Source organism: Rhinoraja longicauda, chromosome 25, assembly GCF_053455715.1.
Source record: "Rhinoraja longicauda isolate Sanriku21f chromosome 25, sRhiLon1.1, whole genome shotgun sequence".
Lineage (NCBI taxonomy): Eukaryota > Metazoa > Chordata > Chondrichthyes > Rajiformes > Arhynchobatidae > Rhinoraja > Rhinoraja longicauda.
In genome coordinates, this window is record NC_135977.1 from 14,423,624 (window position 1) to 14,448,956 (window position 25,333).

At 45.3% G+C, this 25,333-nt stretch overlaps 2 protein-coding genes across 4 annotated transcripts in view; both read left to right on the top strand.

The window, feature by feature from the left end:
* The first annotated feature begins 373 nt into the window (after window positions 1-373).
* LOC144605873 (protein PML-like) lies at window positions 374-14,133 on the top strand. Its single transcript, XM_078421503.1, has 6 exons — window positions 374-511; window positions 6,212-6,708; window positions 7,349-7,935; window positions 9,019-9,089; window positions 10,411-10,636; window positions 11,557-14,133. Exons 2-6 carry the CDS (start codon window positions 6,215-6,217, stop codon window positions 11,592-11,594), a joined length of 1,416 nt encoding a protein of 471 aa, XP_078277629.1. The 5' UTR covers window positions 374-511; window positions 6,212-6,214; the 3' UTR covers window positions 11,595-14,133.
* A 6,802-nt stretch (window positions 14,134-20,935) lies between these two features.
* The window catches only part of cabin1 (calcineurin binding protein 1), a 220,037-nt gene continuing 215,639 nt past the window's right edge, over window positions 20,936-25,333 (top strand). For all 3 annotated transcript variants that reach the window (XM_078421329.1, XM_078421331.1, XM_078421330.1), the window contains exon 1: window positions 20,936-21,212. In XM_078421329.1, the coding sequence (XP_078277455.1) occupies window positions 21,210-21,212 (3 nt within the window). In that variant the 5' untranslated portion in view covers window positions 20,936-21,209. The remainder of the gene's footprint in view (window positions 21,213-25,333) is intronic.

A 25,333-nucleotide genomic window follows, 5' to 3' on the forward strand; every position in this document is an offset into this window, starting at 1 on the left:
AGGGAGGGGGGGGGGGGGGAGGGTGGTGGAGCTGAATGGAAACAGGGTGGTCAGGGAGCTGGGTGGGCATGAACAAAGGGTGCAACGTTGGGGTGGGAGAAAAGAGAGGGCTATGGGATGTCAGGAGGGTTGGAATGAGTTGGGTCTGGGCAGGATTGGCTAATTGTGAGAGTAGGAGACTGAGGGGAGTGGGAGTGGGGGATGGAGCAGGTGCTGGAGGATGGGATCAGGTCCCTCAGGCTGGAGGAAGTCCCACAATGTTAATAACAGTACCCGGGCGGTGCCCATTAAGCGGCTCCGCGTTTTCACTTTCGTTTCTCATTCTGCTGGGTCGGGGTGAGTGCCCGCTCCGCGTCAGCAGCGGAGAGAGGCCCCCCCTCGCAGGGGACAGGCAGCTCAGACGAACCTCTTCCGCTGCCACCGTCCGGCTCTTTCCTCGCTCTCCGGACCAGGTCAGAGGCTCAGACCCGAGCCCAGCGCAGAGTTGCAGAGTCAAGGACTGGGAGGTGAGGTAAGTAAAATGGCGAGCCGTTTACAGGGGGTCAGGAAACTGTTCCAAAGTGAGAGGGGTTTCAGTGGCAGCGAATGCAGCGAATGCAGCGCATCCAGCGCATCCAGCGCATCCAGCGCATCCCCACAGACGCTGCCAGACCCATTGAGTGTTCCCAGCAGCTATTGTTCGCTCAGATTTCCAGCCCTGGAAACAACAGCTGCACGCAGGTGGGTGGTAGGTAGTGTTGAGACAGACACGATCGGGAATTATCGGTGAGTTAGAAACTTAGAACATAGAAAATAGGTGCAGGAAGGAGTCGGCCATCCGGCCCTTCGAGCCGGCACCGCCATTCAATATGATCATGGCTGATCATCCAAAACCAATACCCTTTTCCCCAATGTTCCTTGATTCCCTTAGCCCTAAGAGCTAAATCTAACTCTCTCTTGAAAGCATCCAGAGAATTGGTCTCCACTGCCTTCTGTGGCAGAGAATTCCACAGATTCACAACTCTCTGGATGAAAAAGCTTTTCCTCATCTCAGTCCTAAATGGCATACACCTTATTCTTAAACTGTGATCCCTGGTTCTGGACTACCCCAGAACATCGGGAACATTTTTTCCTGCATCTACCCTGTCCAATCCTCTAAGAATTTAATATGTTTCTATGAGATCCCCTCTCATCCTTCTAAATTCCAGCAAATACAAGCCCAGTCTACCCATTCTTTCAACATGGAACTATGTTGGAATGGAACTATGAAAGGGTTGTAAACACAGTACTAAAGAAATAACATAATAAACAAGAACATCGTGTTGTGAGAAGAAGAAGCAAAAAGATTAGATGTCCATTCTGGAAATGAACATTATGAAGAATGCAGAATTCTGAAGAATAAAGAGGTGCTGTCTGACCTGCTGAGTTACTCCAACACTTTGTGTCCTTTTGTGTAAGTCAATATCTGTGGTTCCTTGTTTCTACGAGAGGAAACAATAAATTCTGTGGGGCAAGAGCAGGCTGAAATAACAAATACAGGAGGATGGGCAGGAGATAGCAGGGGATTGTGTGGTGTGGGACCCATAAGGCTGGAAGACCCAGCAGGAAGATTTCCAGAAGAAATGATGCCAGTAAAGTCTAGAATGGCTCGAGGGAGTCAAGAGGCAATCCTGTTCATTTCTTGCCCATCCCTAATTGCCCTTGAGGAAATGGGATGAGCTGCTTTTTTGATCAACTGCGGTCCTTCTGAAGGTGCTCCCACAGTGGTGATGAAGACCAGTGATTTATTTCTATGTGGTATGCAAAAGGAATAATAATAATAATAATACATTACATTTATATAGCGCTTTTCATATACTCAAAGACGCTTTACAGGGATTTAGAGAACATAGGGAAGTGAATAAATAGATAAATAAGTAAACGAACAGAGAAAGGAGACAGAAGGTGGGGTGACCTTCAGTGGTTGAAGGCAGTACTGAACAGGTGAGACTTCAGTGATGTTTTGAATGTGGTGAGTGTGGAGGAGTCTCTGACGGTTTGAGGTAGTGAGTTCCATAGGGTGGGAGCAGCGATGGAGAAAGCCCTGTCCCCCCAGGATCTGAGTTTGGTCCGGATGTGGGGGGATAGGAGAATGTGTTGGTGGTGCAGGTCCCAGGAGCCTGCTGCTCTTGTCCTTCTTGGTGGAAAAGGTTACAGATTTGTGAGGTGCTGTTGGAGTAAAAATGGCTAAGCTGGAGAACTAGATGCCAGTCAGGCAATTTTCATAGGTGGTGGAAAAACGTTCAAGGCCAGGGGGCGAGTCACGCATGAGAGGATTGGGACAGGCGTGACTTTGCTGTGTCTGAATCGGGTGCCTTGGTGACTGCCGGGTTCTCTGGCTGGCTTCATCTTCAATGCGTTTTCTTTTAAGCCTTGGATTCTATTGCTGAGGGACTAGAGCCATCCAAGGGCTAAAGCGGAAAGTGCAGCTGACATTGGAGTCATGATGGTGCCCCATATTGATGCCATATTAATCCAGATCATTCAGCTGATTGATTGATTGAAAGATACAGCATTGAAACAGGCCTTTTGGCCCATTGAGTCAATGCCGACCATTGATCACCAACTCACACTAGTTCCATCGAAGATAGACACAAAATGCTGGAGTAACTCAGCAGGACAGGGTCTCGACGTGAAATGTCACCCATTCCTTCTCTCCAGAGATGCTGCCTGTCCCACTGAGTTACTCCAGCATTTTGTGTCCATCTTCTGGGTAAACCAGCATCCGCAGGACCTTCCTACACACTAGTTTCACGTTTCCCCACTTTCCCATCCACTCGCTACATATTAGGGGTAATTAATTTATAGAAACCAATGAAACTACAAACCTGCACATCTTTAGGACTTGGGAGGAAACCGGAGCACTTGGTGGTAACTGGCAGAATGTGTAAACACCACATAGCTCAGTATAGAACTTGGGTCTGACGCTGTGAGGCAGCAGCACTACGAGCTGTGCTCCTCCTGTCAGTATAAAGTACTTGAATACATCTCTGGTACATCAGGCCTGGCCCAGGATTACTTGTTGTGTAATCATGATGCAACATCGAAGTATGTATGGATAATTATCATTCATATGTAATTAGGAGTATGACACATGGCATTAGAGCCAACTCCACTGCTGATCTACCCATCATCAAAGGGGATCTATAGGAGGCACTGCCCCAAAAAGGCAGCCACCATCATTAAGAACCCACGCATCCCTGGCCACGCTAACATTTCACTCCTACCATTGGGAAGAAGGTATAGGAGTCTGAAAATCACGACAATTTGGTTCAAGAGTAGCTTATTCCCAACAACCATCATGTTCTTGAAGGAGGGTCTCAACTCGAAACGTCACCCATTCCTTCTCTCCAGAGATGTTGCCTGTCCCGCTGAGTTATTCCAGCATTTTGTGTCTATCTTTGATTTAAACCAGCATTTGCAGTTCCTTCCTACACAGGTTCTTGAATACTCAACATTTAACTCAACTATGAACAATGGACTGACTTTGGTTGCACTTTGGATTACGGCATATTTGCACGCACTCGAGTTATTAATTTAAAAAAAATATATATATATATTTTTTCTATGGGTATTGTGTTCACAGACCTATTATACTGCTGCAAGTAAGAATGTTGTTGTCGGTACATATGATAATTAACCACATTTATTCTGTCCTTTGAGGTAAAAATGTATTACTCCCCTGAGGACAAAACTCTTCCTCATCTCCAATTTACCCCAGTGATCCTATATTTTGAAATCCTGCCCCTTGTTCTAGATTTCATAATGAGAGGAAGTCTTCTAACATCCATCCTGTCAAGCTTCTTAGAATCTTTGATGTGTCAATAAGATTACTTACCATTATTCTAAACTCCAATGTGTATAGGCCAACCTCTTAACAAATGTCAATCCCTTTAACCCGAGAATCACATTGAACCTTCTCTGCACCATCTCCAATGCAAGTAGACCATCATAAGTAAGGAGACAAATGCTATATGCATGGTGTGTGGTGTCACCAATACATTGTACAGTTGCAGCAAGACTGCCCTGCAATTATACCCCAATACTCTGTGCCACAAAGGCAACAGTTCTAGTTAGGTTCTTAATTACCCGTTGACTTTCTGTGTTTCTAATGCAGGGACACCAAGATATTTCAGTCTGTAGTTGCTCATGTTTGAAGCAATATTCTACTCTTTGCTTTTTTCTTCTGCATTGGACAACCTTACAATCCCCACATTACATTCCATTTGCCAAAGTTTTGCCCACTCATCCAACCTATCTCCATACTTCCTTGCAGTCTACTTTTTTCTCCTCACATCTTGCTTTCCCAGCTAGGTTTGTCTTTTCGCACCGTTACAGTTTAATGGTATCTTTCTTACAGCATGGTGACAAAAACTGAACACAATACTCCAAGTGAACCTCACCTGTACAACTGTTACAGGGCGTCTCAATTTATATACTCAATGCCCCTACTGATAAAGGCCAAAAGCCTTCTTCACCACTCTCTCACCTGTGACACCACTTGTACACATCAGTCTCCACAACACTTCCCAGGGCCCTACTATTCACTGCGAAAGTCCTGGTGTGGATTAACTTCCCAAAATTAACACCTTGCACATATCTGAATTAAACTTCATTTTGTCGTTCCTTAGCCCACTTACCTAACTCATCAAGATCCTGTTGTAATTAATGATACCATCTAATTTAGTGTAATCTGCAAAATTACCATCTCTTCTCGAGTCACAGAGTCACACAGCACGGAAACAGGTCCTTTGGCCCAATTTGTCCACGCCAACCAAGATGCCTTATTAAAGCTAATTTATACATTCACATCCAAATCTTTAATATAGACCACAAGCAACAATGAATGGTCCTAGGCCTCCAAACCCTCTGCTTTAGTCAATTATATAATTTGTCTTTGATCGAGTTGAACCTGTGACTCCTCAGTCTGCACAGCTCACCAATCAGAAAATGACCTATTCATTCCATCTCATTATATTAATACATAATATTATTCCATATTCCATTTATAGTTAGTCAATCAATCAATCATCTAATGTATTACCCCAAAGCTCAACCCATGTGCTAAATCAATTTTTGTTGCCGTACTGAAGACTTTGTGGAGATCCAAATGTACAACATCGATTTATTCACAAAATGCTGGAGTAACTCAGCAGGTCAGGCAGCATCTCGGGAGAGAAGGAATGGGTGACGTTTCGGGTCGAGACCCTTCTTCAGACAGATGTCAGGGCATGAAGAGATGCTGCCTGACCTGCTGAGTTACTCCAGCATTTTGTGAATAAATCGATTTGTACCAGCATCTGCAGTTATTTTCTTATACCAAATGTACAACATCTATTGGTTCCCTTTACACCACCCTCTTAAATTCTCAAAAAAAGGCTAAATTTGTCAATTTCTATTCTTGAAGCCACATTGATTCCGTTTTACCATCATTGTCCAAGTACTGTATCCTGTTACCACTTCCATGTTCCCAGTGACAAATATAAGGCCCCTCACTATTGGTTGCAAGGTGGGCTGTAACTATGAGAGTTCACATGCACTGCTGACTGCCTCTTTGGTGACCCTCGGACTATCCTTGATCGGACTTTGCTGGTTTTACCTTGCACTAAACGTCATTCTTTTATCATGTATCTATTCACTGTAAATGGACGATTGTAATCATGTATCGTCTTTCTGTTGACTGGTTCGCAAGCAAAAAAAGATTTTCACTGTTTCTTGGTACACATGACAAAAACTACAGTAAATTGAACTGAACTGATAGTCTGCTGTGTTCCACCATGACCAGATGTTCTGCTGTTCACCAGACAAGTACAGGTCAGGCAGCCTCGTACATAGCCAATATCAAAAATGTTGGAGAGACTCAGCAGACCAGGCAGCATCTGAGGCAGGTAAGTGTAAAAGAGACAGTTAGTTTTAACTCCATATTTCCAAAACCTGCAGGTTTATTTTTGTTTTTTAATTGATGTCAAATTCACCGTACCTTCTCTTCGGAGATGTCTCCCTTCTCTTTGACAGAATTTCCCTTTCTCTTTTGCCTTCTCTTTCTGACCAAAAATGATAACTCCGTTTCCTTCACAGATGCTGCCTGACCCGCTGAGCATTTCTCACTTTCATTATTGATTTCTACCATCTGCTTTTTCTTGCACTTCACTTTGAATATAACTTTAATGTGATCTCCATTTCCTTGTTGCAGGTCATGGAGGCCGAGCAGGGTCCAGAACTCAGGGAATATTTTCAGTGCTTGCTCTGCAATAAGCCGGCAACATGTCCAAAGCTCCTCGAGTGCCTTCATACCTTTTGTGCAGGTTGCCTGGAGCGGGTGTCCAATAGGAACGATGTCACCTGTCCCATCTGTGAAATGGTGACCAAGAAAGGTCTCTCTTCCCTGCCAGACAATATATTTGTGTCAAACTTGCAGAAAAGTGTGCAAAAGCAGCAGCAAATGCTGGACAGTGCAGAACTGTACTGTAGCTCCTGTGAGGAGAATACGTCTGCAGAGTTTGTATGCCTGGAGTGTGATAAGGTGCTGTGTAACAAGTGCCTCCATACTCATCAGGTGTTGATGCCAGATCACAAGAAGCACGTGGAGACCTTGGGCACTTTGCGAAAGTTGAATTCAGATGAGTTCTTGAAGATTCTCAGAAGATCAAAGGATCTCATCTGCAACACACATGAAAATCAGCCAATTAGGTAATGGTTGTGTCTCCCATGTTGAGGGAGGGTGTGGTATATGGTGGTGTGGGTGAAGAGGGTGAAATCTTAAGACACACAGATGAGATAGAAATGTAAAAGATACAACAGTGGTTAGGTTACTGTTATAACATCCAGAGCCCAGGGGCTTTCTGCTGGTGTCCTGAATTCCAATCCTACCATAGCCATTGAATTGAAATTCACGTCATTAAATAAATATAACATTAAAAACATTTTTTTTCAATTATCGTCCCATCAATCTGTGTAGGAAGTCTGAAGGGTCCCAACTCAAATCATCACCCATTCCTTCTGTCCAGAGATGCTGCCTGAGTTACTCCAGCATTTTGTGTCTCCCATCAATGTACTACTTTGTATTTAAAAATCCACCCGTGACTAATAGGGTTGAAAACACACACCTTAATATGTGACTTGCGCTCCCAACTATGTTATTTTACAAGCTCTCTGAAACGGCTGGGCATGTTTAGGGATCTGGTCAATTATAAGGTCTTGCAAGTACAAGGAATGTTTGAGGTTTTATTTGTGGAGACCAAGTGTCAGTGGGTTGGACAAGCAGCATAAGATAGTGATATGGGTTTTATGCCTTTGCTTGACGGTACTTGTGACTAGTCTTTATGTGCAGTCTGTACTGCAGAAACTGCTCGATGTGGGTCTGTGTCCTGTGTGTGCTTCTGGACCACAACGACGTCAAGGCCCACCAATGCATCCCTGTGCGAAGGCAGATGACCCTCTTGAAGACCGAGCTGCAGGAAACGCTGGCAGCAATACTCACAAAGCGAGAAGAGTTTGTTGAATCACAGAGCCAACTGGAACAGCTCGTGGATGACTTGAACAGGGACAAGTACAAGCTGGAAGATCTGATCGAAGCCCGGGTTAAGGCTGCCCTGCAGAAGGTGAAGGAGGAGGAGCACAGGCTGCTCAATGAGCTGCAGGAGCTTCACTCCTCCAAAACCCAGAAGCTGCAGGTGAGTCTGAACAGCATAGCGAACGTGCTGAAGAGAATGGCGGTGAGCAAAAACGTGGTGTCCCAGTTGTTACGCTATGCCACAGAGCACGAAATCCTGAACCTGCAGGGAATGATCAAGTCAGCTCTCGCAGAGCTACGGGAAGAAAAGCTAATGGATGTGCATGTGGACCGCACCATTATCGACTTTCAGGAGTGCTGCGTGTTTCCAGAGAAAATGCTGGGCAATTTGATGATCACGAGATGTGAGTAATAGTCAGGTACTCCTGTTTCCTCTAATAAAAATGACAATTGCCTATGACTCAATGTGCAGTGGCCATGGACGTTTGTTGAGAGCCCTCTACCCCAATCCTCCCCGCGCAAGTTATTCGCTGTTCCACGATTGATCTGGGAAGGAAGGTTCACTGCTGCATCACCAGCGGCTGGTGGGCGGGTTCCCGGGCCTTGTCCAGTGCCCATTACCACCAGAGCCTATCTGGGCTTTCCAGAGATATCTCCAGGGCACATCCTGTGCGCTCCCAGCAGATTCAACAGACTGTGACTGAGAGAACTGCTGCAGGCTCCCAGAGCTGAGGGTCACCGTGACTCTGTGATTCCCTGCGCTATCGTTTACTGTGTCTCCGTGATTCAGAGAGACGTCACTCACGGTGACTGTCTGTGAATTCCAGAGCCGTCGTTCACTGTGCCTCTGATTCAGACTGCTGTGAATCCCAAAGCAGTTGCTCGCTACGACTCCCAGAGCTAGCTATCATTCATAGTGCCTCTCTGATTCAAAGAGTTATCGCTTACTGTGAATCCCAGTCAATCTCAGAGCTGGCACTTGCTGTCAACCCCAGTGATTTCTGAACCAAGCGCACCGTCAACCTCAGTGATTTCTGAACCAGACACTGTCAATCCTAGTGATTTCCAGAGCCAACGTTCTCTGTGTCCCTGTGATCAGAGAGCTGTCCTTTACTGTGACTCCCAGTGAATCCCAGAATTGGCATTTCGCGTCCCTCCCAGTTATTTCCCAGAGCTCACCTTTGGTGCTTGTTCCAGAAAATTCCCAGAGCCTGTTGGGAGCTGATTCCAGTGAAAAAATGAACTGTTGGGAATAGGGAAATTAATCAAGTCTCTACATCAGATACAGGTGGCTATCAGTACCCATGGTCCTTATATTGCCCTGATTTTTGTTCTTCATTTTAGTCATACGATCAACTAAAAAAAACAGTTTAAATGCTTGATTTAATCAAACATGTTCTTCTTTCTTTTGTGCCAAAGAGGCAAATTCTTTTCTTCGTGTGTTCATTACATAGATCGTTTACTCATGAAAATTTATTGTTTTTCAGTGCAACACGGGTCCACTTTGGTTGGGAGGTCACAGCTGCCTGGAAGCAAAATTGCTGTTCAATGCAACAAGGTGAATGTTCAGAGTTAATCATGTAGAAGGTGTAAAGTGGCTTTAATACTGAGGTCAGAGTGCTCTGTCTAAACTGAATAAAATAGATGGCCATGTGGCTTCTGCCTCTGTCAGAAACAACTGTGTTTGGCTAGGGTCAGTGCAGACATGTCCTGAGCAGCTGAAAATCAAACTTAATTTGCTCTGATTCACACTATTCCTGGCCATTACCCAACTGTTCCCAGCCATTCCTTAATTTGCTGTTAGCCCACTGTTACCCTGTTACTTTTGCTTGCACATTGTCAGGTCATTCTCTGACTATGCCATGACGTTTTCAGGCGGCACCCTTCCACACTCCTCTGATTGAGCCCAGGAGATTTATCTTCCTTCATATAACTTAGGACATTCAGCAGTTCCACGATCGTAATAGTTCCCCAGCCTTCATTTCTTTCTCCAACTTACAAAGAAAAGAGAAATACTCATTGAGGGCCTTGTTCATTTCCTGCAGCTCCACATAGATGAATGCTTTGTTTTCTGAGGGGCCCTATTCTCACTCTACTTCCCATTCCCACATGGACCTTTCTGTCCTGGGCCTCCTCCATTGTCAGAGTGAGGCTAATCGCAAATTGGAGGAACAGCATCTCACATTTCGTTTGGGCAACTTACACCCTAGTGGCATGAATAATGATTTCTCTAACTTCATGTAATCCCTGCACTCTCTCTCTCTCTCCACCCCCCCCCCCCCCCCCCCCAAGCCACACCAGGCTCTCGTTCTCACCTAGCAAACAGCTAACAATGGCCTGTTTCCTTTATCATCAGTACTTTTTTGCATATCATTCATTCATTTGTTCTATATCTCTTTACATCACTGTCTAAATCTCTCGTTTCCTTTCCCCGACTAGTCTGAAGAAGGGTCTCGACCCGAAACATCACCCATTCCTCTCCAGAGATGCTGCCTATCCCGCTGAGTTACTCCAGCATTTTGTGTCTATCTTCCTCACTCCCTGCTGTGTTGCTGCCTATTCAGTATGGTGAACTTTCTGTCACCATCTTCCATGCCAACTTCCAGCTTCTCACCTGCCTCAGTCCTGCATTGGGTCATGACCCCCCCCCCCCCCCCCCCCATGTTCTCTAGAGATGCTGCCTGACCTGACCAGTTACTCCAGCACTGTGTCCTTATTTGTAAACCAGCATCTGCAGTTCCTTGTGTTTCTATTGGACTGAGTTTGTGTTATAGAGTCATAGAGTGATACAGTGTGGGAACAGGCCCTTCGGCCCAACTCGCCCACACCGGTCTGTCCTTATCATCAGATACTGGTTAAACAGTTGCTCTCCACTGCAGGAAGTCGGTGAATCTTGGAAGTGTAACATCAACAAAAGGAAATGTGATACAGCTGAGGAAGCAGAAACCTCCAAAAAACTGCGCGTGAAAGAGGAGCTCAGCAGCTGCAATGAGGATGATTCCAATGCTGGTCCAAGCAGCTACCAGCTGAGACCCACACCCTCCATAGAGTGTGTCACTGACTCTAACAGACAGGAACAGGAGACCGTGATTATGGACACCATAGGTAAACTTACATCTTTTACATTTTCACCTACATTTGTCGTTGTAAGTAAATCCATTTAACCCTTTTGTTTACTTTCGAGTGAAATTTTAACAGTGGTCAAATAAGAAAGTGCATTCATTTTTACATCTGCAGTTGTCAACAGGATGTTCCAGGTATTGTGAACTTGATGATTTAGCTCGGAGTAGTGCTCACTGCTGATGTATGTGGAAGCTTATTTCCACAAGCAAATTCCAAAAGGGCAAGCTAATATCAGTAAGCTATTACTTCCTTACATCAGAGATTATTAAGTTAATGCAATCCCATCAGTCCCATTTTCCCAAGTATTGCCTTGCTACCTGTTCTCTCACGTATTCATCAGCTCCTCACTGATTTTTCTACCACCCATCAACATAGTAGGGACAATTTACAGAGGATAATTAACCTATCAACAGAGGCATCTTTGAGGAAACAGAAGCATTCGGGGAAAGCTACATGGTCAGAGGGAACTCCATTGAGGCAACACCAGAGGTCAAAATTGGACCTGGGTATCTGGAGATGTGAGACAGCAGGACACCTGCTCAGCTTTGGTTGGAGTGCTGGTTTGTGGATAGATGTTGGTTGAAGGCATGGCAGAAATTGTTGAGATTGGAGTTCTCATCCAACTCCTCTGACAGTGACTGGAGTTGAACTGAAGCATCAGCCACACTTGTCTGAGCAAGTGGTGCCTCTGATACTGGATCAACGGCCGAGAAGGGCCCCGCTGTTACTGTTTCATGTACAGTAGGGAATGCATCCCGAACAACATCCGTTCTCAGCCAAACCAGCAACCACCCATCCTCTAACATTCAGCTTATTCTGTGAACCGTGCATGTTGCTAATTGATGGCTATGTTTGTGTAATAAACACAATCTGATTGTGATCTTTTCTCTGAATCTTTACAGTGCAGCTGATACAAATAGATTGTGATGATTCAAAATGAGATTTGGCTAAAGGCGAAGGTTTGACAGGGTCATATTGGAGCAGAAAATCCCAGCAGCACCACTGATGCGCAAAATGCAGTGGTTCACTACAATGTTGTGATCTACAATGCACTGTCTGACAACCTGATGGAAGCAGAGTCAAATGAATATTCAAAAGAAAACCTGTACATAATTTCTGACGGGGAATGTTTGCAGTAATGGAACTGATTTGATCGTTTTTTAGACAGCTGATGCAAGTTTAATGGGCTGTGCTGCTTGGCTGTGGAATGATGTAGAAATACACAAGATAGGTACATTAGCACAATGGTTAGGGTACTGGGGTAATATTCATATCCCTGGACCATTGATCTGGCATTGTGAACTCCGCCCCCCCTGTGGTTGACAATTGAAATTCAAGTAATGAAATAAATCTAGGACTTTAAAAAATGCTATTACAATTAACGGTTCTATCAATTTACCATTCAAAATCCATTCCACAAAACCTTAACCATCACCTGGTCTGGTTTGCATGAGAGTCTTACTTTCAACTCCTAACTGCCCTCTAAAATGCCTGAGCAAGTATCATGTTCAGAGGCAAATAATGATCGTGGTGATTACAAAGGCCTTTCTCTGCTTCTCCCAATCTGCTCCCAGGCCAGGTAAAGCAGATATTTGCTGTAAGCTAACGTTTTCACTGTGCATTCCAAGATCAGGCGCCTTGTGTTTCGACCAGTTATGTTTCACTGCAGTGCCTCAGCAAGTATTTTGTTGCCGATTGCTTTGTTTGGATGGAAATGTGCATTTTTTGGATAGAGGTGCTGACAATGATTCTAACTTACAATTCTCGCCTTACCTGTGACATGTGTGCCTGGTATGAAGAGTATGTGGTGTCCTGATTTCAGTCTAAGCCACTTGGTGCTGGTTGTAGTTTTGTTGGTAACACAGCTCAGTCATCTGCTGGAAGGAAAGCTCATTTAAACTGTCACTCCAGCCTACAGATCAAATCTCATGGAACACATTGGTTCAAATATTTTATTATTTAATATTTCCAACATCCATCAAGATTTATTTTAGATTTACTCTTCACGCTTATATTCTTACATTAAACATTGTTTATTTTTTTGCATTGCTCTCTTTAGCCCTTTTCTGCTCCAGCTTTTGATCATTTGTTTCTGAGTCCCCTGTCATTGATTGTTAGATTTTTAGAGATACAGCGTGGAAACAGGCCCTTCGGCCCATCGGGTCCATGCTGCCCAGCGATCCCCGCACATTTACACTATCCTACACACACTAGGGACAATTTTTACATTTGCCCAGCTAATTAACGTACATACCTGTACGTCTTTGGAGTGTGGGAGGAAACCGAAAATCTCGGAGAAAACCCACGCAGGTTACGGGGAGAACGTACAAACTCCGTACAGACGGTGCCCGTAGTCAGGATCGAACCTGGGTCTCCGGCGCTGCATTCGCTGTAAGGCAGCAACTCTACCGCTGCGCCACCGTGCCGCTGTTGTGTCAGCAGACACAAAAAATTTCACAATCCAGAGTACTCACCTATTCAGTATCAAAGCAAGAACTCAGCAGCTCAAGCAGCATTTGGGAGACTTCTTGCAAAATTGTATTTTGGTTGGAGATTCTAGCATCTGCAGTATCTTATCTAAATCATAACAAGACCAGGGATCAACTAATCAGAGTGAGAAAGTTGACTAGTACATTGTATTACAGTTTTTGAATGTAACGCTTAGCACTGCAACTTCTCTCTTTTAAATATCCATTCTTTTAATACAAATTCAGCTGTTAACCAATCATCTCTTTATTCATTATAACAAGTGTAACATATAGTTAGTTTATAGCATAAATAAACTAAATTACACTCTTTTATATTCCATTAGATACATTTTAACCTTTGGAGTGCAGGAGGCTGAGGGATGATCTTAGAGGGGTACAAATTCTGAGGGTAGTAGACAGTCTTTTTCCCAGGGAAATCAAGAACCAGAGGTCATAGGTGTAAGGTGAGAGGGGAAAGATTTAATAGGAATCCGAGGGGCAACCTTTTCACACAGAGGGCGGTGGGTACATGTAACATCCTGTCGGAGGAATCAGTCGCGGTAGGGGCAATAACAACATTGAAAAGACATTTGGAGATATGTGGAGAGGGAAAGTTTAAAGGATTGTGAACCAGGCTCAGTTTTGATTGGGCATCTTGATTGGCATGGACTAATTTGGCTGAAGGGTGATTCTGTGCTATATGATTATAATTCATAAATGGTATTGCATTATGTTATGGGACTGAATACTGATAAATTCTGAGGACTTGTTTAATTTGCTCGAAAAGAGGCGACTTTGGATGGGTACATTGGTTGCCATCTTCCAAAATGCCACGGATTCTAGAACAGTTACGAGAGATTGGAAGGTTTCTAATGTAGCCAAGTCAGTGTTTAATTGTCATATGCACATTTTAGTAAATCTGTTTGGGGCTTTTCTAAATTCTTAAACTTCTTTTGTTAAGTGTGGTATCCAGAACCATCTGGGACTGAACATTTTTTTCTTTAAAAATAAAATGTATTCACAACTTCCTGGCTCTTGCATTTTTATACCCGTATCTCTAAAGTCCAGGAGCCCAAATGCTCAAGAGTGAAAAGTTGTCATATGCACCAGGAATGGAAAAATGAAAAACTTACTTGCTACAGCTTCACGGGTACATTAGTGCAACAACACAACAAAAATGTACTATAATTAATAATACAATAAATTATCAGTACTACATTCTGAAAGCAACACCAAACCAAAGAGCTGCAGTTTGGACATTTTAAACGGGAGACTGGGGCTGATAGCGGAGAAAGGCTGCGGTCAGTTTACCAAGGGATGTCACAATCTGTGGGTCCTAAAATGGCCGCAGGACCTCGTGACCAGCCACAAGAGCAAAAAACCTTACAGCCCAGTCTCTAGGTTTCTGACATCAGCATACTCACAAGCCGACCTACACAGTTAATCTTGTTAAGGGGGCACAATAGCCCATAGAAAACTACCTGGTAGGTGATGGGAAACCAGTTAAACCCATCACCTCGCAACGAAATACCAATTAACACCATCTGGCCATCCCCGGTACCCCCGGACATAAGCGCAGATCAGAGTGAAAACTCATACATATCTTTTTAAACAAAGAGATCCCAAGAACTGGCGGGAGATAGGACGGGCCAGAATTAGTATAACTGGCCACGACTTTTGGGTTTTAAACTCATGCAAGAAAGAAGTCAAACGGATGCAGGAGGAAGAAATGACAGGCAAGAAGAAGCGAAGTGCAAGAGAGAGGAACCGGCACGCAACTCGAGAAGAAATACTGCAAGAAAACCTGCAAGGAACGCAAGAAACGGAAGGAAGAAACTCAGGGGACAAGCACGACCCTCACGGAAAGCAGCGGAGAAGCAGCACGAACAGCCAGTAACCCCAGTAATAGCCCCATGGTGAGCATGTACCCCGATCCTGCATATCCTGGACATAGTTTAGTGTAGAGGGGAGGGTGGTTTGAATAAACGTGGGTGTGTAAAGGAATATGTGTTGGTCAATTTTGCGATGTGTCGTACGTTCCTCATCTTACAGTTGTGTATATGTCTTGTAGAACTGTGCGTTTTAGAATTCAGAGTAAAAGGTATTCATGTAAACATAGCACAAAAAGTAAGGAAATTTGTGTTTGGTAGATTATTTCTTTGTTGTAACAATGCTTCTTGGCAATAAATCTTATACCGTTGGAAAGCCTGTTTATTTCCCTTTTAAATGGTGCCACATTTGTAAGGAACATGCATTTGTGGGATGAGCAGCAGAGCTGAGTATGTGGGTTGCGCCCATGAAACATCTGCCAAATCTTCTCTGCCAATGCCAAACTGCTTATTCTGCCATTGACTCTTGTTCGGTGTTGTTTGGTGGATTGGATGATTGAAGTCTGAAGAAACAAGACATATTGGCAATTTAACAATTTATTCATTTAATAAACAGGAGCCTCAGTAGCGTGTGGAAGAACCAGACACAGCCACAACAGCCTGGTCACCAGCCTGGTCACACACTGTTGTGGGATGGCATCCCATTCTTCAACCAGCATTTGTTGCAAGTCAGCCAACGTGGTTGTGTTGGTCACCCTGGCACGAACAGCACGCCCAAGCTGATCCCACAAGTGTTCAATGGGGTTGAGGTCAGGACTGCTGGCAGGCCATTCCATCCTCTCCACTCCCAAATTCTGGAGGTAGTCTCTGAGAAACCCTGCTCTGTGGGGGCGAGCATTGTCATCTTGGAGGATAGAGTTCGGTCCCAGACTGTGGAGATATGGGATTGCCACTGGTTGCAGAATCTCATCTCGATATCTCTCTGCATTGAGATTGCCTCCAATGAAGACAAGCCTCGTTTTTCCAGTGAGGGAGATGCCGCCCCACACCATCACACTGCCTCCACCAAAAGATGTTACTCTATCGGTGCAGCAATCAGCATAGCGTTCTCCGCGTCTTCTCCACACTTTGACCCTATGATCCAACTGCCGTAGGCAGAATCTGGACTCATCGCTGAACATAACGTTCCTCCACATGTTCAGGTTCCAGTGCACGTGTTGCCGACACCAGCGCAAACGGGCCTGACGGTGAAGGGCAGTCATGGCAGGCCTCCTGGCAGCCCTATGAGACCGGAGATCGGCTGCGTGCAGTCTGTTCCGAATTGTCTGGGCAGAGAGCCGTCGGCCATATCGTCCTGCAAACATTGACTGCAAATCTGTAGAAGACAGCCTACGGTTCCTAAGTGCTGACAGGGTGAGGAAACGGTCTTCTTCGGGTGTCGTCTTCTTGGGACGCCCACTTCGCGGCCTGTCTCTGACATCCCCCGTTATATGGAACTTGGCCTTCACTTTGGAGATGGTACTAGGACTCACTCCAAATAATGCTGCAACTTGGTTTTGCGGAACACCAGCTTGAAGTTGCCCTATCGCACGGGCCCTATCCAGATCAGTCAAACGTGGCATGCCGATTCTTGGAGCAGACCCCTACTGACCACTGTAGCAGGGCCCATGCTCACAGATGCTGCCAATCAGGTGCCAATCAGGCACCTGATTGTCAGCACCTGGGGGTACCAGAAGCTCAAAACAAGAGTCAATAGCAACAGCAGAATAAGCTGTTTGGCATTGGCAGAGAAGATTTGGCAAATTTTTCATGGGCGCAACCCATATACTCAGCTCTGCTGCTCATCCCACAAATGCATGTTCCTTACAAATGTGGCACCATTTAAAAGGGAAATAAACAGGCTTTCCAACGGTATAAGATTTATTGCCAAGAAGCATTGTTACAACAAAGAAATAATCTACCAAACACAAATTTCCTTACTTTTTGTGCTATGTTTATATGTCTTGTAGAACTGTGTGTTTTATGATTCATAGTCAAACGTATTCATGTAATTCGGTATGTGTCTTATAGATATGTCTTATAGAACTGTATAAGTATTCATGGACAATAGTCCCAAGCGCTCAATAAAAGCCTTTTCCATTTAAACCCTGGTCTTAAAATCTGGTCTGGTTGAATTTTTCTGCACTATAAACGCTCCTGCATCTAAGTCCAGTGTCTAGAACCGTAGGGGGTGAGTGGGTCGAACCACTCACGGGGAACCAGTGTGCGCGGCCTGGTCAAGGGATCAGAGCAAGGCACGGGGACCTTAGGTCGGGCGAAAGCTCGGCGCAGAAACCCCTTACAATAACCAGATCAGAAAATAGTGCAAAACAAAGTAGTGCAACCTAATCAAGATCTGTAGCAGATCGATTCAACGATTAAGGTTGAGCAGTGCTTTTCAAGAGTCTGAAAGTTGATGGGATAATAACTAAACTTGGAGGTCGCAGTTCTGATGGTAGCAGAAAAATCAGAGCATAGCCAGGGTGATGTGAGTCTTTGGTGATATTAATGCCCTTTAGAGCGAGTGTTTCCCACTATTTAAAGGAGGGAAAAAGAAAGCAGGAAAAAAAAGCCGTTAGCCAGTTATCTGTAGTTGGGGGAAAATGTTGAAGTCTTTCATTAAGAAAGTGGCAACATCACATTCAAATGATAAGATTTGGTACAATGGTTGAGAGGGATTCAAGGAATGTGGTGTGTATGGAGTTTCAAATGTCCTTAGAATGGCTGCTACTTAGGTTATTACCCCAAAAGGAGCACATGTGTTTGAAGGTGTACTGGGAGACTGTGGATTAGTTAACAACAAATTGGTAGGTTGTTTGTGGGCAATGGGGCATACGGAAAGTGGGATGTTTTTGCATGTTAGAGTGAAGGGCGAGATAGGTGGTGGGGGTAACGAACCGTGAATGACGAGAGAAACTGAGGCTCTGGTCAGGAAAAAGGAGGAGGCAAGGGTTAGGGATTAAATATCTCTGGAGGTTGTGTATGGAATTGAGGAGCATACTTAAGGAAATTACGAGGGCAAAAAGGGGACATGAGGTAGCTCTCTGGTAGACAAGATTAAGGAAATTCCAAAGAGATTTCACAAGTATATTAAGGGAAAAACGGTAACTAGAGAATAGTGCTTATCAGAACCACAGTGGTCATATATGCATGGACGCTCAGGAGATGGGCAATGTTCTCAATTAGTATTTCTCCTCTGTTTGTACTGTGGAGAAAGACATGAAGACTATCAAACTTGGTATATTTAAAGGAGATGTTTGGTACAATCAAGAAGGTGCTGGACATCCTAAAACATACGAAGTTAGATAAATCTCCTGAGCCTGGAATCAGCTATAATGGACGGGTACTAACTGAGAAGCTAGAGAGGAAATTACAGAGGTCCTGGCTGATGTATATGAATCATCATTAGACACTGATGAAGTGCAGGAAGACTGGAGAGTGGCCAATGTTGTGCCTTAAGAAGGGCTGTAAAGAAAAACCTGGGAACTATAGTAAGCCCAACATCTGTGGTAGGAAAGTTACTGAAGAGGATTCTAGTCGATAAGCTGTATTTCTGGAGGCAGTCATACCTGTTAGAGTAACTGCTTCCAACATGGTCTGTGGTCGGAGGAGGAGGGGGAGGGGGGGGCGACAAATGAAGCAGGCTGGGGGATAGAGATAAAGGTAGTGTTAGAGGAGCTTTGGCCCTTGAGCTTTTCAAGCAGGTCTAAGATTCATGCTCCCTGTGCAGATGAGTGTGTAGGCTGTAGGAAGGGTGAGCACCTAACAGTGGCACTATGGATCAGGGAGCCATTCAATAGGGGAGAGAGAAGAGACACATAGTCGTAGTTGGGGATAGTATAATCAGAGGAATAGGCAATGTTCACTGTTACGAGGATCAAGAGTTCCATAGGCTCTGTAGCCTGCTTGTTGCCTGGGTTCAGGACATCTCATCTGAACTGTAGAAGGCGTAGTCTATTTTCTAAATGGGGAGACAAATCAGAGGTGCAAAGGGACTTGGGAGTGCTGGTGTAGGATTCCCGGAAAGTTAATTTGCATGTCGAATTGATAGACAGGGAGGCAAATGCAATGCCTGCATTTATTTTGAGAGGACTAGAATATAAAAAACATAAATGTATTGCTGAGACTTTATAAGGCATTGGCAGGACCACATTTGGAGTATTGTGAGCAGTTTTGATTGGCTTAACATAGATGAGCATTTGACGTCACTGGATCTGTACTTGCTGGCGTTTGGAAGGATGAGGGAGACCTCATTGAAACTTACCGAATAATGAAAGGCCTGATTAGAGTGGATGTGGAGAGGATGTTTCCATTTGTGGGAGAGTCTAGGATCAGAGGTCATAGCCTCAGAATAAAAGGATGTTCCTTTACCAAGGAGATGAGGATGAATTTCTTTAGTCAGTGGGTGGTGAATCTGTGGAATTCATTGCCACAGAAGGCTGTGGAGGTCAAGTGAATGGATACTTTTAAGGTGGAGATTGATAGCTTCTTGATTCGTACGTGTGGCAGGGGTTATGAGGAGAAGGAAAGAGGTGTTAAGAGGGGAAGATAGATCAGCCATGACTGAATGGCAGAGTAGACCTGATGGGCTGAATGGTCTAATTCCGCCCCTATAACTTATGATTCACTGAGTTCCTCCAGCAGTAGGTTGTTTGATCTGATTCCAGCATCTGCAGTTGCTTATTCTGCTTGGGTACCTTACAACTCAACAGTATGATCAATTAATTCCCCATAATTAGGTAACCAACATGCTAGTCTCCAGCCCCCTTTTCCCCCCTGTACCCCCTGATGGATGCACACCCATTTCTCCTACCATCCCCTTCCATCTACATCCCTTCCTATAGCCTCACAATTCTGCCTCTTCTGTCATCTCGCAGTCTTTTGTCTCTTTTTCATCTCTGCCCTTTGTCCATCCAGCTGCCAAACAACCCCTCCTTACTTTTATCCAGCTGTCACTTGCCAGGCTTTGTCCTGCTAACACAGGTATCTTACAGTTTACCACCCCCCACCCTCCACAAATAATCTGAAGAGGGGTTCGGACCTGAAATGTCACCTATCCATATCCTCCAGAGATGCTGCTGGACGTGCTGAGTTACTTTATGACTGTAATTTTTGGTAAAAGATTCCAGCAGCTGCAGTTCCCTGTATCTCCTCCAATCGCTAACCCCGCTGACCTAAAGGACATTCCTTTAGGAAGGAGATGAGGAAGAATTTCTTTCGTCAGAGAGTGGTGAATCTGTGGAATGCATTCTATGGAAGCCGTCAATGGATATTTTTAAGACAGAGATAGATTCTTGATTAGTACAGGTGTCAGGGGTTACGGGGAGAATGTGGTTAGAAGGGAGTGACAGATCAGCCATGATTGAATGGTGGAGTAGATTAGATGGGCCGAATGGCCTAATTCTGCTCCTATCACTTATGACCTGAGCAATCGGACCCACTCAGTAATCTTCTGCCGCTGATGCCTCTCGCCGGGCCGCTGCAGCAGACGCCTCCCGGAGAAGCCGAGGTCGGAGCCCGCGGCTGACGGAGTATACGGAGCCTGGGTCGATGGAGCCCGCAGCTTGGGCCTCCTGGGTCAGTGGCACAGAGGCATCTGGGGAGGACCTGGCAGCGATTAGTGGAGACGTTGTCGGTGAGGGCGCCAACGGACAGACGAGGACGGATCATGTGGAAGTGAGGACGCCGCTGCCGGGGTGGGGGGAACAAAGGGGGGGACTGGCGCAGATACTTTGTGACTTTGTAAGCGCCCTTTATGTGGCATCTGTTCGCATACCTTGGTGTCTTGGGCCACGCCCACGCACCCCGCGCCTGCGCACTGTGTGTGAGTTGAGACCCCCCTCCGGTCCCGCCCACTGAGTCGTGATTGGACGTTGCCATTGCGTTGTCAGCCACTAGGAGGTCGAGTTATTGCAGGGTGGGCAACCCCATGGAAACGGGGCGGCGCTGAGATCTGAGCCGCTGGCGGCGGGCAAGAGCCGCGCATAGGCACCTACCGGCACCGGCACCGACCGGTGAGTCGGCTTTGAAAAGCCGTGGATCGGTATCCGGGAGGAGTCCAGCGCCCACCGGGGAGAGCCACACGGAGTGGGAATAGAGGCCACTGCGGCTTGCGGGGAAGAACCGCAGACCGGCCTCGGGTGCCCCGGCCTTGTGGTCTGGAGCTCCTTGTCGTGGAGCGGAGCCCAGCGGCAGCGGCAGCGGCAGCGGCGGCGCAGGATGGTGAGTGAGCTGATCTGCGGGTGCGGAGACGGCTTCGTCTGACCCATTGCCGTCGAGAAGAGCCCGATGTCCAACAGCTCTCGACCACTAATCGGTGCTAAGAGCGGCAGAGGTAACCGCTTCCTCGCCGTTGATCCGTTGGTCAGAGGTGGCGCCCGGCTGCGCAGTGGCACTGTCGTATTGTCACCAGGATCAGCCCTGGTGATGGGGGCAGATGGGGTCACTTACTTCCGGAGGCATGGCAGTAATCTGGTGGTGGTGTTTCGACAGAGCACCAGAGTCGTGTTCTGGTGATGAAAAGACGATTTTAGGAAGGGGAGGCATGATGGTGCTCCCGTGACATCACTGCTGATGTCCCTGGTTGCAGTGTTGGAATGATCAGTTATTGCATCGTGTCTCCGGTAACTCTGTGCTGCCATCGTAACGAAGAAGGTGGCAATGAGTTTAGTATCCAGAATAATGACCGAGATAATGTCAAGAGTCTTGAGAGTTTCCATTACGCCTAACTAGGTAGGTGAGCATTCAGATTCCTAACTTGAACCGTGTGGTCAACTGTCTGCTTGTTTGAGAATTCGATGATCTGGTTGTTCAGTGAAGTTTCTCATTAATTGGACGCTGAAAAATGGTGGTGGTGGAGCTGTTGAAGGTCAGGAGAAGGTGAATGTGCTTTTTCTTGGTAATGATGACCACCATAACACAGAGCATACAGTGCAGAACAAGAACAAGGCCTTTGGCCACAATGTCTGTGCTGAACACGAGACCAAGACCACCGCTTATGTACCTGCAGATAATCCGGATCCCTCCATATCCATATGTCCATCCAAAAGTCTCTTAAATGCCACTATTGTATCTGCAACTACCACACTCCAGGCAGTGTGTTCCAGGCACTGATTACCCTCTGTGTAAAGAAACTTCCCCGCACATCTTTAAATGTTGCCCCTCTCTCCTTGTAGCTATGCCCTCTCGTATTTGATTTTTCATCCTGGGAAATGTTCATTCTGGGCATCCTAGGAATGCCTCATAATTTTATATATTTCTATCAGATCTCTCCGCAACCTTCAGCATTCTTGAGAAAACAATCCATGTCTGATCAACTGCTCCCTGTCGCTAATACCACCTAACCTGGACATCATTCTGGTAAACCTCCCTTCCCAAAGCCTCCTGACACTGATGTACAGTGAAGCATAGTATTTTGGGAAATTTTGGAGTGATAGGATGTTCCAATCTGTTAAAACAAGGCTTGATGAAAAGTAGTCAGTGTTCAGGATACAAGACTTCATCAACTGGGGCATTGAATATAAGAGCAAGGAGCAACTTTCTAAAACATTGGTTGTGTAGACCACAGCTGGAGTACAGTGCACATTTCTGTTTTGACACATTTTAATAATGATATAAATGTAATGGAAAGGATGTAGAGTAGATTTTCATGAATGTGACCAGGGATGGAACATTCCAGTTATGAGAGACCAGATAGGCTGGGTTTCTTTGCCATGGAATGGAAGAGGCTGAGAGGAGACTAGATAGGTTTCTTACTATTTACCTTTCTCCATACCAGATGCATCTAAGACGGAAGAGCATTGGTAAGAGGTTGGAGGCGATCTGAGGACTATTTTCTTCAGTGAGAGGGTGGTTTAAGGGACTGCACTATCTAAGGATATGGTAGATGTGTAAACTCTCACAATATTTAAGCATTTAGATGATACTTGAATTACAAAGCATAGAAGGCTAATTACTACGTGCTGGTAAATGGGAGTAGTACGGATGGTACTTTCCAGTCAGCATGGCATGGTGGGCTGAGGGGCCTGGAGTGCTGAAAAAAGACTCCATGATTCTGTGAATGTTAATTGCCACTTCAAATCTAATCCTGAATGTTGTCCAAACTCCACTGTAGGATAACCTGAACTACATTTTTGGCATTGTTGTTGTGTTGGGACTGAACAGTGATAATGAATGCATGAATTGTTACAGCAGTACCAGTGTAGGAATTTAAAGCATCACATTAGAATTGTGTCAGACAACATTGGGTTAACGCAGCAGCTGCTTTTGATTCAGATTAGTTTATTGTCATATACACCAGGTGTAATGAAATGCCTTGTTCACATCAAGCTCACAGGGCAAACAATATAATTCCAGTTATGATAAATACAATAACAAGTGCAAAACAACAGAATAATGGAAGATTGTAGTGCAAGAAAATTAAAGTACAATAGCGGGAATGAGGTCAAGTATGTGGCAGCAGCTTCAGGAGGGAGATGTGAAAGAGGTGATTGGTTCAACAGTCTAATAGCAGTGGGATAGAAGCTGTTCTTGTGTCTGGGCATTCAAGCTTTCAAGTTACTGTATCCTCTCTTGGAAGGTAGAGGGGAAAAAAGTGAATGGCCAGGGTGGCAGGCATCCTTGAGAATATTTCGAGTGTTCATGATGACTGGATGGAAGTAAGTGACACTGGGCTGTGTTCACCACCAACTGCAGGTTCTGTCAGTCATGAGCAAAGCTGTTACTATATGAGGCCGAGATGCATCCTGTGAGAGTACTTTCCAAAGTGCATGTGTAGAGGTTTAAGAGGATTTTTGGACATGCTGAATCTTCTTAGATGCCAAAGAAAGTAAATATGACAATAGACAATAGGTGCAGGAGAAGGCCATTCGGCCCTTCAAGCCAGCACCGCCATTCAATGTGATCATGGCTGATCATTCTCAATCAGTACCTCGTTCCTGCCTTCTCCCCATACCCCCTGACTCTGCTATCCTTAAGAGCTCTATCTAGCTCTCTCTTGAAAGCATTCAGAGAATTGGCCTCCACTGCCTTCTGAGGCAGAGAATTCCACAGATTTGCAACTCTCTGACTGAAAAAGTTTTTCCTCATCTCCGTTCTAAATGGCCTACCCCTTATTCTTAATCTGTGGCCCCTTGTTCTGGACTCCCCCAACATTGGGAACATGTTTTCTGCCTCTAATGTGTCCAACCCCTTAATAATCTTATATGTTTCAATAAGATCCCCTCTCATCCTTCTAAATTCCAGTGTATACAAGCCTAGTCGCTCCAGTCTTTCAACATAAGACAGTCCCGCCATTCCAGGAATTAACCTAGTAAACCTACGCTGCACGCCCTCAATAGCAAGAATATCCTTCCTCAAATTTGGAGACCAAAACTGCACACAGTACTCCAGGTGTGGTCTCACTAGGGCCCTGTACAACTGCAGAAGGACCTCTTTGCTCATATACTCAACTCCTCTTGTTATGAAGGCCAACATTCCATTGGCTTTCTTCACTGCCTGCTGTACCTGCATGCTTCCTTTCAGTGACTGATGTACTAGGACACCCAGATCTCGTTGTATGTCCCCTTTTCCTAACTTGACACCATTCAGATAATAATCTGCCTTCCTATTGTTACCACCAAAGTGGATAACCTCACACTTATCCACATTAAACTGCATCTGCCATGCATCCGCCCACTCACACAACCTGTCCAAGTCACCCTGCAACCTCGTAGCATCTTCCTCACAGTTCACACTGCCACCCAGCTTTGTGTCATCTGCAAATTTGCTAATGGTACTTTTAATCCCTTCATCCAAGTCATTAATGTATATTGTAAATAGCTGCAGTCCCAGCACCGAGCCTTGCGGTACCCCACTAGTCACTGCCTGCCATTCTGAAAGGGACCCATTTATCCCCACTCTTTGCTTTCTGTCTGCCAACCAATTTTCTATCCATGTCATTACCCTACCCCCAATACTATGTGCTCTAATTTTGCCCACTAATCTCCTATGTGGGACCTTGTCGAAGGCTTTCTGAAAGTCAAGGTACACTACATCCACCAGCTCTCCCCTGTCCATTTTCCTTGTTACATCTTCAAAAATGATGAAGAGGCTGCTTGATCACCGCAACAGTGTGAAGGGACCAGGTTAGGTTTCTGGTGATAGACACAAAAAGCTGGAGTAACTCAGCGGGTCAGACAGCATCTCTGGAGAAAAGAATAGATGACGTTTTGGGACGAGACCGTTCTTCAGACTCCAATTCAGGTTTCTGATGCTATGTCGTCCATCTCTGCAGCAGCTCTGTTGATGAGGACATTGTTGTGTTCACCCCTCACTTTCTTAGGTCAACAACAACGCTTTTCCCT

Coding starts and splice junctions, on each gene's coding strand:
- LOC144605873 (XM_078421503.1), top strand. CDS start 6,215: ATGGAGGCCGAGCAGGGTCCAGAACTCAGGGAATATTTTCAGTGCTTG. Junction 9,090..10,410: donor TTGCTGTTCAATGCAACAAG/GTGAATGTTCAG, acceptor TCTCCACTGCAG/GAAGTCGGTGAATCTTGGAA. Junction 10,637..11,556: donor CGTGATTATGGACACCATAG/GTAAACTTACAT, acceptor GAATCTTTACAG/TGCAGCTGATACAAATAGAT.